Consider the following 14,783-nt stretch of genomic DNA (forward strand, 5'->3'; position numbering starts at 1 on the left):
AAAAAAAAAAAAAAGAGAAAAAAAAATAATATTTGATCATTCCAAGTTCCGCGGCTCGGTATCCTTTCCCAAAAGCAAGTGATAGCATCTTCACGCTAAAGACGATCAAGGCAATGATGACTACGATGAATCGTAGAAAAGACATATACGAATAGCCATCGATCGTGAAGAAACAAAGTATAGATTGCAGTGGCTGTATGTTAGCAGAGCGGATCGATAGCTGAGTGAATTTTCAATCATCGCCGTGCATCACCATGGCAAGCTACTACGCATCACTAGCGCTTATTTTCATCACCGACGTAGTTCACTACAAGAAATAGGCTAGTTGGACGGGTGATGCTATTATTTTTAAGGAATAGCAATTCCAATGAAATGAAATGTTTCTACTCCTTGGTGCGAAGGATAAAAAACCTGGGCTCTCCACGTTGTACAACCCAATGCAGCTAGCGAGGGGAGATTTGTATCTACCCACCTGTACATTTCCCTTTATTAGACATAATTCCGTCCCGTCCATTGTTTCATTGGTGGGCTGGTAATTGTCAGTACAGTTTACCGCACGAAGAACAGGCCACTGATTGGCTCCATTGTGGGGAAACTTCCTGTGTGGGGGGTGGCTGAATGTACTGGGAGAAAACAAAATTAAGATGTATCCCGGCTATAAAACGAAGTCTTCATCACTCGAGGTAGTTCGCCCTTTTTTCCACCTACTTTCTTTTTTTATTTTATTTTATTTTACTCTTCACTTGATTACACTCTCCCTCTCACAACAACACTATCATGTCTAACGGTCTCGTGTATGCCGTGACCAGTTTTGCCGCCATTGGTGGTTTCTGTTTTGGCTATGACACCGGTGTCATCTCCGGTGTATTGTCGATGGAGAATTTTGTTGGTTACATGACAGAAGGACAGACAGCATTCACCTCGTTGCAGTCCTCCACCATCGTTTCTACCTTGCTTGCAGGTTGTTTCGTGGGTGCTTTACTTTCCGGTCCCTTCTCCGAACGTATTGGTCGAAAGCGTACCATTTTGGTCGGATGTATTATCTTCGTTATTGGCGCCATCGTTCAAACCGCTTCAATTGGGTATACCATGATTTGCGTCGGTCGTCCCTTTGCGGGTGTAGGCATCGGTATGCTTTCCATGGTCGTCCCTCTTTACCAATCCGAATTGGCTCCCAAGTCTATCCGTGGTCGTCTCATTTCCCTACAACAATTCGCTATCACCATCGGTATCATGGTGTCATTCTGGATCAACTATGCCACCAACGTCCATCTCACCGGTACAGCCACTTGGAGAGTCCCATTGGGTCTCCAATGTGTGCCTGCTATCATTCTTGGTTTCGGTACCATGTTCCTTCCTTACTCTCCTCGTTGGTTGCTTCAACAAGGCCGTGAACAGGAAGCCCTTCAGGTGCTTGCTAAGCTCCACGGTAACGGTGATCGCAACCACCCCTATGTCATTGAAGAATATCATGAAATCTGCGAACAAATTGCTCTTGAAAAGGCCATCCAGATCCATTCCTATGGCGAACTTCTTCGGGGTACCATTCGCCGACGTGTCTTCCTTGGTGTGTTGATTCAGATTTTCCAACAATTGACCGGTATCAACGCCATCATGTACTATGCTCCTTTGATTTTCGAAGCCTCTGGTATCAGTGGCAGCAACTCTCAACTTTTGGCCACTGGTATCAATGGTGTTGTCAACGTTCTTGCTACCATTCCCGCTATCCTTTGGGTCGATCGATGGGGTCGTCGCTGGACCTTGATCTCTGGAGCCATTGTCATGGGTTTTTCTATGCTGATCGCCGGCATTGTCCTTGGCGTGTGTGCCAAGACGGTCTACCTCCCCAATGGAGATAAATCCATTGATATCAGTGGAAACCAGGCTGCTTCTTATGTCGCTATTGTTATGATCTACCTCTTTGTTGCTGGTTTTGCCTATTCTTGGGGTCCTTGTGGCTGGATCTACCCTGCCGAGATTTTCCCTCTTCGCATTCGTTCCAAGGCTACTTCCGTCACCACGGCTGCCAATTGGCTTTTCAACTTCGTTGTGGGTGAAATTGTTCCCATTATGTTGGTGAGAATCACCTATGGTACCTTTATCTTCTTTGGCGCATGCTGTGCCATCATGGGAGTCTGTGTCTTCTTCTTCTTCCCGGAAACGAAGGGCAAGTCCCTTGAAGAGATGGAGTTCATCTTTGGTGAACGTGAATATCACCAGTGGGAAATGGCCACTAGCGAAAAGTATTATCATTAAATCTGTATATATCCCCCCTAAGATCTCTTGTACTTCGTTATAAATAATATTATATTCCAAATACTTACATGCTTGTATGCAGTAAATTTTTTAATTACGTATAAAGTTCTGGCCCCAGTGGATTTGCGATTTTAAAGCTGTGGGTAGCGTCTGCCTCGGGGAAGGCCATATGGTTTTGGAGCGATAAGGTACCGATCATTTCGGGGTTCAAAAGATACTGCTTGTCAATTCAAGACAAAGAAGAAACGGAAAAACTCTTGGAACGGAGAACATTCGCATCTCTGCCGCTGAATTGAAAATGCCAAGCTATCAAAACAAAAACTGGTTGTAAACATTGAGGAAATGAAATGCAAAAACACTCACCTGCGCTATAAAATAGGATCTTGCAACGCACACCATTACTTATCAGTGGCTTTTTTGACAACCGCACACTTCTACAGCCCTTGTGACCCTCCACATGCTCCTTAGCTTTTCAATAATCTTACTTAGATTTCAGCTGAGACGAAGTTTTATAGCATTCCATCCTGTTACCTTGCCATTTTCTGACATTAGATCCGTCATCCACGTGGTCTGCACGGTCATAAAATAACTTGCCTGCAGTGGGACCCAAACGAAATTACATGCACCAGTCAGTGCTTATACGACCGACGCAAACATAAGGATCAGCAAGGGGGCAAAGCAAACTGTTGACGTCGGTGGAGATTGGAAGGTACGGTGTTTGACGCCACCACGGTGCCGCTATTCCGACACCAGAAGTGCGTCTCAAAAGAAAGCACGCTCTCTGTTGCAACGGTAAAGATTTTTCCAGAGTGTTTCAAAACCTGTTGGTTTGAATAACAAAAGCATGAAACGAAAGAGGTGAAAATATCTAAAAGCGGCACGTGATGAAACCAACACGTGCCTTATTGTCAAAACCAAACCCTGTACCTAAAAAGCCAGCTGAAACCTCTTGGTAAAGCAGGGTTGATGAGAAGAGAAACAGGACCCATCGTCGAATGAAGTTAATATGCTCCATGTTCGGCACGTTTGACATGAGTAGAATGCAGCAGAAAGAACACTGGATCACACCACCTCACTCACTGGATGGATTTCAAATTGGCACTGACTGACCATACTCGAAGGACATTAGTATGAAACAAATACCTGCATGCCGTACGTGTTTTCATAACGTAGCTCTGTCAACAAAGAGGTGCCCGTGGCGGATGGTCATCTGGCAATCCACGTATGTTGATTAAAGTTAAGGGTAAAGGATATGATGCACCACTCAAGAATTCAGATCCTGCAGGCTTATTATGGCGTTTTATTAGTAGAGTAGTACAAAGAACCGGACGATTTTTCATGTTTAGATGAGATCCATGATATTGGATTCAGTATGCATGTTGGGGGGCCTTGGTGCAATGTAACGTGGTAGTGGGTTGATGGCTATAAAAAACCCATTGGATATGCATCGTCAAATCATGCCATGCCATCACCCACGCACCTACTCCTTACATGGCGCACGGAAGTTTCAGCTCTAGTGACAAGGTGCAGCTTCCCAGACGATGGTAAAGTGCTGTATTGAAAAATCAAAAAAGTTTGGATGTCTAAACGTAAATAAAAAAGTTTTATTTATATCCAATGTTCTTTAGAATAAGCAGTTGTTAATGGTTACTAATAGAGCATATTCCATAGACAGGTAGTTTAGAAAATTCCATAACCATTCTCGCTACAGACGCCTCTTCCTAACCATCGGTTGACTGAGCCGAAACAAAGGCGTCACTTTTTTTTGTGAGACAAAGCCGGTTCGTACTTCATTTCGATAGCTGGCAGAGAAGAGACTTTTTCGACTACTCTTTCTTGCTGCACCTCTTTCTTTTCCTCTTTCTCCACTTTTCCTCTGTCACAGAGTACAATTTCCTTTACTCCTTTATCCCAACCCTATCTTTTCTCACACTCCTGTCAGATTGACGCATCACGGTCATGGGCAATTGTGGCAGTTCCGGCAATGTCGAATCTAGCCGGAGTAAGCAGATTGACAAACAACTCAAAGCCGATGAGAAAAAAGCCAAGACCGAAGTCAAATTGCTTTTGTTAGGTAGGGGAGATTTTTTTTATCGAATATTTTTATTTTGTGTTCTGTTGCCGGAAATAATAACGGTCGATTTAAAAAAAAAAAAAAAGGTGCTGGAGAATCCGGCAAATCCACTGTTCTCAAGCAAATGCGCCTGATACACGCTGCTGGTTTCAGCTCTTCAGAAAAAGAAGCATACAGAATAGTGGTTTTTGAAAATATAGTTTCCAGTATGCAATCCATGCTTGAAGCAATGGAGATTCTACGTATTGAAATGAATAATCCACAAAACATGGTTAGTTACTCGGCGACTGGGCTGGTCCTCTCTCGATCTGTATGCTAATATCCTCCACTTAGGCCTACATACCATTATTTCACGATATCCCAGTCGTCAAAAAGGGTCAGCCTTACCCAGACGCTTACCTTCAACCCATGAAAGATTTATGGAACGACTCGGGTGTTCAGCAATCCTACAAAATGGGCAACACGTTTGCACTTAACGACAATGTCACATAGTACGTATCCAAGCATCTCCAGTTACATCACGGACCTGACCTACTCACTGCTTGCCCATTTAGCTTTTATCATAATTTGGATCGACTATTTGCCGTAGACTATATACCAACTGACAGTGACATCATACGATGTCGCATCAAGACAACAGGCATTGTGGAAACTGTCTTTCACCTTGGGCCCTTGACATATCGCATGTTTGACGTCGGGGGCCAGCGAAGTGAGCGTAAGAAATGGTAAGTTTCCCAAAAACGAATCAGCCAGTTGCTACCATGCGAGAGACTCAACCCACATCATCATAGGATACACTGCTTTGAAAATGTCACAGCTCTTATTTTCGTCGTGGCCATCAGCGGATATGATTCTTGCTTAGTGGAGGACAAAGATTCGGTATGTGGTCTTGGCAAAAACCAACCCCTGTGGGATTCCCCAGATATATCTCTAATACCAGATTTTGAAACCATCCTTTAACCTTTGATTTCCTAGAATCAAATGCATGAAGCGCTCATGTTGTTCGACTCCATATGCAACTCGTCATGGTTCACCAACACATCGATGATTCTATTTTTGAACAAAGTGGACATCTTTGCACAAAAGATCCAACATTCGCCGGTGTCTAAATACTTTCCAGATTACAAAGGTAGGAATCTATTTTCGTATGGTAGGAAGCTTACGGATTTGATGGTCGCAGGTACTAATTTTTGGTTTCGGGTAATCATAGGACCTGACGAGGACTTGGAACAGACCAAAACATACTTTCGAAAACGCTTTGAACGATTGAATCGTTCTGAAAAGAAACAGTTGTACCCACATTTCACAGATGCCACCGACACGAAGCAGTTGGCTCATGTCATGACAGCGGTTTCGGATATTGTCCTGAATGATAACTTGCAAACGCTACTATTGTAACTTACTACCCGTGGTATCCACTTTACAAGATCACTTCACCTTCCTTTTTTTTATTTCTTGCGTTGACTGGATAGCCCTCTCCTTCGCTTTATTGTAAACCCTTTGATGGCGGCGACATTTTTCTTCCTGTTTATTAGATGTGCTCTCTCACCAGCCTTTGATTTGTTCTTCTAATTGTTTCCTTAGTTAGCAGCACTCATAATGTATTACTCATTCCTCTTATTATTATTATTATTCTCTCATATGTTGAGTTCTTATTCTCTGTTGTGCTATACTATAGGGGATTTGTGTTTCTCGTCGTCGACGAATATGAGTCGCATATTTTTTGTCTTCACCTCTTCCCCCCCCCCCACACACAAAAGCACGTGACTGTTGCCAAACAATGTTGGATTTCCGTCCTATGGTGTCCGCTGCTGAGGAAGTTGATCTTCTGTAGTGTGTGAGCGTGCGTGTTCGTCAATAGAGAACCCATCATGAGCATACAATCATCGTCACCCATTACGCAGCATGTAAGTTCTCAATGCTAAACACCGTTTCTATTGGCGTCCATCCGCTAACCCGGCATAAAAAAGCTGCTCGGGCTCATTTCAGATGCTTCAGTTTGCCTTAATTCCCTTCGAGGATCACCTAAATCCATATCAAAGCAAGTCAATGGCGAAGCCTTTATCAAAAACCCATTGTCGGCTTCAGAACAGAGTATGAGCAACATTGCCAGCCGCATGCAAACCCTCACGGTAAGTAGCAACTCACATCCCACACAACAGGTCATGCCATGACTTACCATAGCTGACGTTGGTATCGATGCACTTTTGCAGCTTAAGGACTTGCCTGAAGTTTTTCAAAATGCAAATCCAAGGTCATTGAACCGTGCGGTGTCTGATGCTATTTCATTGTTGCGAACCAACCCGACCCTTGCAAACGACATTGCTCAAGCTTCAAAATCAATTACTTCAATGAACACACCTATAGGCACACTAGCTGCATCGTTTCCACATCGTCGCTTTGCATCGAGACATACCCAAACCCGCACCCTATTTGGGGACGCCTTCTCATCATCCAATGGATCTGCACGGATATTGAATCAGCGCAAGTTGGCGAAACTGGAGCATGATGCTAACGCCATGCCTCATGACCCTAGGAAGCAGAGCGAGCTCTACAAGGTGATTATCCTGTATAATGGACATATCTGTGTGTACCGTGTCACTCACCCGTTCATGTCAGGAACTGATGCGTTCAAAAAACCCTCAAGCCGTCGTCTCCAGGTTTGAGAGAGGCAATTTTACGCATGATGAGGAATGTTGGCAACACTATATTGCTGCTCTGGCCCAGACTGGTCACTCCGAAGCTATTCTTCCAAAGGTTCTTCAGCGACTGGAAACGACCGGAGCTGGTACGTAAAAAAATCTGATAAATAATCTCAGGCCAATCCGGCACCTTTTTTTTTTTTTTTACATCATCGATTCAAGCCCCGGTACTGACGCATCACACAGGTAAACCAGCCTTGTCGCCAACTGCACTGCAAGCAGCCCTGGCTGGTACGGGAAAGCACGTCAGAATAGATGAAGCTACAATGAATGGTGCTGGTCATAAGGCCAACCCAATATATGTGGTCGTGGAAGAAGGTAAAAGCCCCGCCAGTGTGTATTTCCTTGACCGTGTTCCATGGATTGACACCCTCTTTTCGCTTACAGCCAGAGGATACATATTTTGGAGAGCCTTGCGATGGCTTGGTATTACGTTCACCTATGCGTTTTGCATTTTGACCTTCCTTTCCCTCGCATTGGAAAATTCAGGTTTACTGAAAACCACAGCGGCACAAACGGAGTATGAACCATCCTCACAACAAGCTGTCAAGTTCGACGACGTACAAGGATGTGACGAAGCCAAAGATGAATTGGAAGAACTTGTTCAGTTCCTCAAGAATCCGCAGAAATTTACAGAATTGGGGGGTAAATTGCCCAAAGGCGTCTTACTCACTGGTCCTCCTGGAACGGGTAAAACTTTATTGGCCAGAGCTGTAGCGGGAGAAGCAGAGGTTCCGTTCTTTTTCATGAGCGGTAGTGAGTTTGATGAAATGTATGTAGGCGTTGGTGCTAGACGTGTTCGGGAACTCTTCGGTAACGTATCCTTCACCTTTTTCCAAATGGACACGTGTGTGCTTGTACTGACTCTTTTCATTCGCTTGTAGCTGCTGCTCGTAGAAAGGCGCCAAGTATCGTCTTTATTGATGAAATCGATGCCATCGGTTCCAAGAGAAATCCAAAAGATCAGACTTACATGAAGCAAACGCTTAATCAACTGCTTGTTGACTTGGATGGATTCTCACAAACGGAAGGTGTGATTTTCATTGCTGCCACCAATTTCCCAGAACTACTGGATAAGGCTTTGGTTCGTCCTGGAAGATTTGATCGCCATGTCAATGTCCCTCTTCCCGATGTGCGCGGCCGTATGCAAATTCTTAAACATCATATGAAAGGTATCCAGTTTGCCGGTGAGGTCGACGTGTCCATCATTGCTCGTGGTACCCCTGGTTTCAGCGGAGCCGACTTAGCCAACCTTGTCAACCAGGCTGCTATTCAAGCTAGTCGAGAAGGCGTTCGTGAAGTCAACCAGAAGCAACTTGAATTTGCAAAGGACAAGATCTTGATGGGGGCTGAAAGACGATCAGCTGTCATTACGGACGAAAGCAAGCGTTTGACAGCTTACCATGAAGGTGGACATGCGTTAGTTGCCTATTATACCCCTGGAGCCATGCCACTTCACAAGGCTACCATTATGCCCAGAGGAGCTGCGTTGGGTATGACCGTTCAACTTCCAGAGATGGACAAGGTGAGTGAAAAAATCCAGTGGCATAACAAGTTGGGGCCCCATCCACTGACATTCTCCACTTAGGACTCATTCACTAGAAAGGAATTCTTGGCTCAATTGGATGTCTGCTTGGGAGGTCGTGTGGCCGAGGAAATGATCTTTGGCGAAGAAAATGTCACCAGTGGTGCTCATAGCGATATTGTCAAAGCTACCGATGTAGCTAAGCGTATGGTTCGATACTATGGCATGAGCGACAAGGTCGGCCCTGTTGAATACGACGACGACGACATGCAGCTTCTCAGCACGCAGACCAAGTTGATCATTGAAGGAGAAATCAAATCTCTCGTTGTGGTGAGTTTTAACTACTTTGCTTTTACCCTGGGGGGGGGGGGTTTTGGGCATTTTACTTAAACTCTTATAGAACGCCGAGTCAAGGGCACGACATATTCTAAAGACCCATACGGAAGAATTGCACAGACTTGCCAAGGCTTTGATAGATTATGAGACACTTTCACAGCAGGAAATTTTGGATGCTATGGCTGGCAAGCCCATCTCCCGATAACCACTCTATTCGTTTTTATCTTTATTATTTGCACATAGCCATGTTTTTTTTTTTGTAAAACCTTGTCGACATCGGATGCCATAGATGGAGAATACAGTACTCTTTTCACAAAGAAAAAATAAAAAAGAAATGAAGAGAGCACGCGCTTAGGGTGAGATGCAACATGTAAAATGCTGCTCAACATCACGTGCCTGACGTTTTTTCTCCCTCACGCACTGTCAACGAGCGGCCCCTGTGTTATCCCCCGCTGCAATGCCAGAGGACAACTATGCAATGTCAGAGACTGAGCGGCGAGTATTGCTTGATTCTATTCCAGAATTCAGTGCATTTGAGTCCCATAAAGAAAATATCACTCAAAAACGCCAAGGTCGGAAAGCCATGGAACTGGCCCATCTATTCGCCATGAACGACCACGACCGAATAAAGCATCTCGAGGAACAGCGCACTGTTTTTCACACGGCTGTGGAGCATCTCGACGAGCTAGACGACCCTTTAGAGCCCTATCTTGTGTATATCGACTTCATAGAGGCGTGCCATACACAAGGTCCCAATAGCGAGCTGGTGGAGGTGTTGGAAGAAGCCACTCGACGATTCGAGCAGGACGAAATGTACCAACACGACATTCGGTACCTTATTTGCTGGACCAAATTTGCGCGTCTTGCCGAAGATTGGCAGGCTATTTTCAAGTTTTTAGCCGATCATGGTATTGGGTTGACCCATGCGCGTTACTATGAGGAATATGCCCAGATCCAAGAAGAGAATAAGAGGTAAACCCGTCAGGAAAACGGTCGTCGGTGGGAAAGTCTTTGGGATGAATGGTATTGACGTTGTGCGGCTTTGTGTAGGTACGATGATGCTCTGGCCACGTATCGGCAAGGGATTGCTAAAAACGCACGCCCCGTCGCGCGACTGAAGCGGCATTTCGAAGACGCGAAGGTTCGGATACAGCAAAAGAGAGAAGGCGATTCGGGCCAGCGATCAAGGTCTGTTCTGGGCGAGAAATCCGTTTCGGCACTGGGTAATGCTGGCATTCGCCCACCTTCGTTACATGACGCCCTGGATATGTCGGCTCCTCGAGAAAAATTCTCGGTATTCGTGCAGTCGGACAACACCTCCAGTGGATCTTCTTCAATCAGCAGCCCTGCCGCCAGTCAGAAACTGGCATCCGATGTCTACCGCCGCAAGGAAAATGTACTTGAGAAATCCATGTTCAAGGGTTCCATCCTTCCGCAAAAAACCACCTCCAAACCATCTCCTGCTAAATTTGCTGTGTTTCGAGACGATGTAAGTTCAAAGACGCCGTTTATATTTGAGAAAATCACAGAGGTTTTTTACTCAAACATTATTTTTTCTATTTTAGATGGGAACAGATAATGATACATCTCAGTCCTCTGCTTCTCCTCAAGCTAAAGGGTCCAGCAGCAGTGACCATGACGCCGCCGCCCTGAACAACCATGCGGACGGTGCTTCTTTTGCATACTACATGGGTTCAAGAAGCATATCCTCTTCCATTCCAAACAGTTCGGATCGATTCATGGAGTGGTTTTCATCTGTAAAGTCCACGATCATTCGATCAGAGGACTCACGCGGTAAACCTGAGTGGGTAGCAGCCATGCGGTCAAACGATAACGAAAACGGTTCGGAGATGAGCTTTGAGGAAATGAGGACGCTGCATCCCAAATACAAACTGAACATGGCTCCAAGCACCTCGTTTGACACTGGTAAGACACTTCAACGCTTGTACAGTACAATAGCTACATGTTGCTCACCTAAGTGAAAATTAGACTTTGAAGAGAAACCAGTCACGCCGGATTCGCCAACCATCGAAACCAAGGCTGCCATGAAGATAGTCGGCGAACTCTGGACAACAGCTGTCCCTGACTTTGATGAGGACAGTATGGACTTGGACGATCGACCGAGGCGGCCTGTACTCAACACCATTTCAGATGAAAACGGCGATGCTCGTCTACCTCTTGGTGAGGTACGTACGCCAACGCGACGGCCGCTATCCATTGTCGACCACCGGTCGCCCCTTGACGAACGACTCTTTGGAAGCCCTAGTAAACGACGGCATATCGACTCAAAGCCATAGATACCCCCTCTCATGTTTCCACACCTACCTTTTCGACCATCATTTACTGTTTCCCCAAGTATTTCACATCAACCCTTCCTTTACATACATCCTACTTAGCAAAGTAATAAATACAGAACAACACAACCATTCGGCGCAATGATACAGTGAAATTTGCATTGATGTTCAGCGGTAAAATTGGGACAGCCTTAAGCTCCAAATTTTGGAGAATTTACAAATACTGCTTCTTCAGTGCATCGGAGTTTGTAACTAAATTTTAAAAATTTGAAAAAAGGTAAACTTCGCTAATCTGCTCAGTTCTTTTATGTTCCTTCTTATTCAACACCTCACTGTTCATCGTCTGAAAACCCATCTCAAGTCCCCATCTTCTAATTTCTATCGATTCACCTCTACCATTAATACCTCCTCCCTCATGACCGCTGACATCAACTACAAACCTTACGTCCTCTCCGAGAAGCAAACCGACTGGGTCGCTGATCTCGAGTTGGATTCAGCATCGCAGTCGGGAATGGGCCAAGATCCCGTAAAGGTTCTGGTTTTGTACGGTTCGCTTCGCAAGACTTCGTATTCACGATTCCTAGCCTATGAATTTGCTCGCATTTTGGATAAACTTGGGGCTGATGTCAAAGTTTTTGACCCTACTGGATTGCCGGTCAAAGACGATGTGTCTCAAAACCATCCCAAGGTACAGGAAATCCGAGCGTTGAGCACATGGTCGCAAGCGCAAGTGTGGGTTTGTCCTGAACAGCATGGAGCCATTACTGCCGTGTTCAAAAACCAGATTGACTGGATTCCCTTGTCCATTGGATCCGTGCGTCCTACCCAAGGACGAACGCTGGCTGTTGCTCAAGTCAGTGGGGGATCTCAAAGTTTCAACACCGTGAACACCTTGCGACTTCTCGGAAGATGGATGCGCATGTTCACCATTCCAAACCAATCATCTGTTCCCAAAGCATGGACTGAGTTTGATTCCAATGGGAGGATGAAGGAGTCTGACTTGCGGGATCGGGTGGTGGATGTTGCTGAAGAATTATTCAGAATGACGCTTGTGCTTCGTCCCCATGCTGATCGTTTAGTCGATCGATACAGTGAACGCAAAGAGAAACTTGAGAAAGGACGCTTGCTCACTCAACAAGAGAAGGAAGAATTCAAAACCATGGCGAAATAGCCCGGATAACCCGCTCGCTCGCCATGCCAATAGAATACACTCAGCATCGCTTGTCGGTCATTTCACATGTACAAAGTCAGTCCCTAGATTCATCATTTTTGATTTATAAAAATATATTATGGAAAACACACGGCCCCACATCATTTGTTTGGCATGGCACAGACATCGCCATAGTATAGAGTATAGGTTGGCGCACGGTCTTCTTTTATAGAGGCTACCAATTCGTTGACTCTTTCTTGAATTTCGTTTCTTGCTACTTCAAAGTCATGTTCACTACCGCCTGTGGGATCCACAACGTTCCAATCTTCAAATCGTTTGCCCTGCTTCCAACTTTCAGGCACCGTAGCTCCACAACCACACATGGAGATGATGATGGAGAAGTCATCGGCGGAAAAAGTGTCTATCATTTTAGATGACTGAGTAGTAATGTCTATGTGAAGATTTTTCATGGTTTTGATAGCATCTGGATTAAGTCGGCTTTGTCCTTCCAGTGCAGCACTCTCTACGCGGCTGAAAAAAGCGTTTCCAGATTCAGTTCCGTACAAATGCCGTCCGAATCCCTCGGCCATTTGCGAGCGGCAGGAGTTATGGCGGCAGACAAAGAGCACACTTGACATTGTGAAATGAACTGGAAAGGAATGTTTGGCAAGTGAAGGGATCGATCTTCAGTCGCCTTTTTACATTTTCGAGTTCCGTTAGCCACGTGCGACAGTGTCTGATTGTTTTCCTCAAATTAAGCTTCCGCTTGTTTAAAGTGGCCCAATCACAGCGCTCTTGACTCAGCATTCTTACCGTTTATCCTCTATTTAAACGTCACTTACCGCAGACCAATCACAGTCTATTGACTAAGCATCCCAATTTGGTTTTTTGCCGTCTAACCTTTTTATTTAAAACTTCACTTTCCCGCTCCAGCTTTGATCCTGTCAACGCAATGTCTTCATCTAACCAACCTTGCTTGAAAACAGCAGAATGCAATTACGATTATTGCTACGCCGAAACAGTAGAACCTGCCGTCGGGGCTAAAGGTAGGATCATATCAGGCGGATTCACAGTATCATTTCGCCATTGACACCGTTTTCAGATCTTGTCAAGAAACTGGGATTTTTAGATCGCTTTCTGGCTCTATGGATTATCCTGGCCATGATCGTGGGTGTCCTCATTGGATATTATGTGCCTGGCGTTCAACCAGCATTTGCCACCGTCGAATTCAGTTCAGTGTCCGTGCCCATTGCCATTGGACTGCTGGTCATGATGTACCCGGTTCTGTGCAAACTAGAGTACGAGCAGCTACCGAAAATATTTTCACAACGTGAAATATGGGTCCAATTGGCTCTTTCGTTCGTCTTGAATTGGATTGTCGGTCCTATCCTCATGACGGGTCTCGCATGGGCCACTCTGTTTGATTTGGAAGGATATCGCACGGGCGTGATCATGGTCGGCATGGCTCGATGTATTGCTATGGTCTTGATCTGGAATGAAATTGCTATGGGCAATCCAGACTACTGTGCCATTCTCATGGTGTTCAATTCTGTCTTGCAAATTGCTCTGTACTCACCCCTCTGTGTGTTGTTTATCAACATCGTCCCTACTTGGTTCGGTGGACATGTAGACGCAGAAATTCAATTGGAAATGTGGCCGGTCGTGCAATCCGTCCTGATCTACCTCGGCATTCCTTTAGCTGCAGGTTTCTTAACACGCATACTCCTAATCCGTCTGGTGAATAAGCACTGGTACGACACCAAATTTCTTCCACGCATTGGACCCTTTGCCTTGATCGGACTGCTATATACCATCATCGTTATGGTAAGTCGAGCCTGAAGAACACCATTCATCGAATGTTAAGCTAATGCTATACTCTCCTTTACATCGTATAGTTTGCTAATCAAGGCCATCATATCGTGACCAATATTGGCTCGGTGTTCCGAGTCATGGTCCCTATGCTCTGCTATTTCATCATCATGTTCTTTGGAACATTCATGGTCTGTCGCCTAATGGGCTTTCCATATACTCAGGCAGTCACCCAATCGTTCACAGCTGGAAGTAATAACTTCGAATTGGCCATTGCTGTCGCCGTAGGGGTGTATGGCATCAACTCTGATCAAGCTTTGGCCGCTACCATTGGCCCACTTATAGAAGTGCCAGGTAAGGTTTATCCTATCAATTTAAGTTCTAACGCAACACTCCGACAATACTGACGCAAATTCATTTTAGTATTGCTCATTCTCTCTTATTTGTCACTTTGGCTGAGGAAGAAGCTCACTTGGAAGAAGGTCGAAACCACCGAAGTAGCATAAATGTGTATATAGTACAATTTGTAAATACGATTAGTTTGTTTTGCATTTGGCAAAATGGCGTCCTCTGTCTGAACGTAACAGGATGGTGTATTCATTGAAGGGAAGTTGGAGAGGGACAGACTTTTCCAGTG

The 14,783-nt window shown here is 45.1% G+C and overlaps 7 protein-coding genes across 7 annotated transcripts; 6 read left to right on the forward strand and 1 right to left on the reverse strand.

Moving 5' to 3' along the window:
* The first annotated feature begins 677 nt into the window (after nt 1-677).
* On the forward strand, nt 678-2,729 carry K450DRAFT_247495 (uncharacterized protein). The gene is made up of 2 exons (XM_051590070.1): nt 678-2,260; nt 2,339-2,729. The coding sequence occupies exon 1, from the start codon at nt 778-780 to the stop codon at nt 2,254-2,256; it is 1,479 nt and encodes a 492-aa protein (XP_051443355.1). The 5' UTR covers nt 678-777; the 3' UTR covers nt 2,257-2,260; nt 2,339-2,729.
* Nucleotides 2,730-3,889: 1,160 nt separating this feature from the next.
* K450DRAFT_247503 (uncharacterized protein) lies at nt 3,890-6,045 on the forward strand. Its single transcript, XM_051590071.1, has 7 exons — nt 3,890-4,330; nt 4,417-4,601; nt 4,664-4,821; nt 4,885-5,055; nt 5,122-5,209; nt 5,306-5,459; nt 5,541-6,045. Exons 1-7 carry the CDS (start codon nt 4,216-4,218, stop codon nt 5,726-5,728), a joined length of 1,059 nt encoding a protein of 352 aa, XP_051443356.1. The 5' UTR covers nt 3,890-4,215; the 3' UTR covers nt 5,729-6,045.
* Nucleotides 6,046-6,151: 106 nt separating this feature from the next.
* On the forward strand, nt 6,152-9,269 carry K450DRAFT_247508 (uncharacterized protein). Its single transcript, XM_051590072.1, has 9 exons — nt 6,152-6,237; nt 6,301-6,462; nt 6,544-6,888; nt 6,950-7,118; nt 7,219-7,350; nt 7,420-7,845; nt 7,917-8,557; nt 8,621-8,887; nt 8,958-9,269. Exons 1-9 carry the CDS (start codon nt 6,202-6,204, stop codon nt 9,096-9,098), a joined length of 2,319 nt encoding a protein of 772 aa, XP_051443357.1. The 5' UTR covers nt 6,152-6,201; the 3' UTR covers nt 9,099-9,269.
* A 75-nt stretch (nt 9,270-9,344) lies between these two features.
* On the forward strand, nt 9,345-11,327 carry K450DRAFT_247511 (uncharacterized protein). The gene is made up of 4 exons (XM_051590073.1): nt 9,345-9,865; nt 9,944-10,382; nt 10,459-10,819; nt 10,883-11,327. The coding sequence occupies exons 1-4, from the start codon at nt 9,351-9,353 to the stop codon at nt 11,188-11,190; spliced, it is 1,623 nt and encodes a 540-aa protein (XP_051443358.1). The 5' UTR covers nt 9,345-9,350; the 3' UTR covers nt 11,191-11,327.
* Nucleotides 11,328-11,344: 17 nt separating this feature from the next.
* On the forward strand, nt 11,345-12,428 carry K450DRAFT_247512 (uncharacterized protein). Its single transcript, XM_051590074.1, has 2 exons — nt 11,345-11,464; nt 11,549-12,428. Exon 2 carries the CDS (start codon nt 11,603-11,605, stop codon nt 12,356-12,358), a length of 756 nt encoding a protein of 251 aa, XP_051443359.1. The 5' UTR covers nt 11,345-11,464; nt 11,549-11,602; the 3' UTR covers nt 12,359-12,428.
* K450DRAFT_247514 (uncharacterized protein) lies at nt 12,429-13,132 on the reverse strand. Its single transcript, XM_051590075.1, has one exon. It carries the CDS (start codon nt 12,973-12,975, stop codon nt 12,499-12,501), a length of 477 nt encoding a protein of 158 aa, XP_051443360.1. The 5' UTR covers nt 12,976-13,132; the 3' UTR covers nt 12,429-12,498.
* K450DRAFT_247516 (uncharacterized protein) lies at nt 13,088-14,667 on the forward strand. Its single transcript, XM_051590076.1, has 3 exons — nt 13,088-14,161; nt 14,233-14,500; nt 14,570-14,667. Exons 1-3 carry the CDS (start codon nt 13,499-13,501, stop codon nt 14,650-14,652), a joined length of 1,014 nt encoding a protein of 337 aa, XP_051443361.1. The 5' UTR covers nt 13,088-13,498; the 3' UTR covers nt 14,653-14,667.
* The last annotated feature ends 116 nt before the right edge of the window (nt 14,668-14,783 follow it).

Source organism: Umbelopsis ramanniana, assembly GCF_025399195.1.
Source record: "Umbelopsis ramanniana AG unplaced genomic scaffold K450scaffold_39, whole genome shotgun sequence".
In the NCBI taxonomy this organism is placed as follows: domain Eukaryota; kingdom Fungi; phylum Mucoromycota; class Umbelopsidomycetes; order Umbelopsidales; family Umbelopsidaceae; genus Umbelopsis; species Umbelopsis ramanniana.

Excerpts from the sequence above, each read along its gene's own strand:
- K450DRAFT_247511 (XM_051590073.1), top strand. The coding sequence starts at position 9,351 with ATGCCAGAGGACAACTATGCAATGTCAGAGACTGAGCGGCGAGTATTG. Across the intron at positions 9,866-9,943 it reads ATCCAAGAAGAGAATAAGAG|GTACGATGATGCTCTGGCCA; the intron begins GTAAACCCGTCA and ends GGCTTTGTGTAG. Across the intron at positions 10,383-10,458 it reads TTGCTGTGTTTCGAGACGAT|ATGGGAACAGATAATGATAC; the intron begins GTAAGTTCAAAG and ends TTTCTATTTTAG.
- K450DRAFT_247495 (XM_051590070.1), top strand. The coding sequence starts at position 778 with ATGTCTAACGGTCTCGTGTATGCCGTGACCAGTTTTGCCGCCATTGGT.
- K450DRAFT_247516 (XM_051590076.1), top strand. The coding sequence starts at position 13,499 with ATGATCGTGGGTGTCCTCATTGGATATTATGTGCCTGGCGTTCAACCA. Across the intron at positions 14,162-14,232 it reads TATATACCATCATCGTTATG|TTTGCTAATCAAGGCCATCA; the intron begins GTAAGTCGAGCC and ends TACATCGTATAG. Across the intron at positions 14,501-14,569 it reads CCCACTTATAGAAGTGCCAG|TATTGCTCATTCTCTCTTAT; the intron begins GTAAGGTTTATC and ends AATTCATTTTAG.
- K450DRAFT_247503 (XM_051590071.1), top strand. The coding sequence starts at position 4,216 with ATGGGCAATTGTGGCAGTTCCGGCAATGTCGAATCTAGCCGGAGTAAG. Across the intron at positions 4,331-4,416 it reads AGTCAAATTGCTTTTGTTAG|GTGCTGGAGAATCCGGCAAA; the intron begins GTAGGGGAGATT and ends AAAAAAAAAAAG. Across the intron at positions 5,056-5,121 it reads CGAAGTGAGCGTAAGAAATG|GATACACTGCTTTGAAAATG; the intron begins GTAAGTTTCCCA and ends ACATCATCATAG.
- K450DRAFT_247508 (XM_051590072.1), top strand. The coding sequence starts at position 6,202 with ATGAGCATACAATCATCGTCACCCATTACGCAGCAT. Across the intron at positions 6,463-6,543 it reads GCCGCATGCAAACCCTCACG|CTTAAGGACTTGCCTGAAGT; the intron begins GTAAGTAGCAAC and ends GCACTTTTGCAG. Across the intron at positions 7,351-7,419 it reads ATATGTGGTCGTGGAAGAAG|CCAGAGGATACATATTTTGG; the intron begins GTAAAAGCCCCG and ends TTTCGCTTACAG.
- K450DRAFT_247512 (XM_051590074.1), top strand. The coding sequence starts at position 11,603 with ATGACCGCTGACATCAACTACAAACCTTACGTCCTCTCCGAGAAGCAA.
- K450DRAFT_247514 (XM_051590075.1), bottom strand. The coding sequence starts at position 12,975 with ATGTCAAGTGTGCTCTTTGTCTGCCGCCATAACTCCTGCCGCTCGCAA.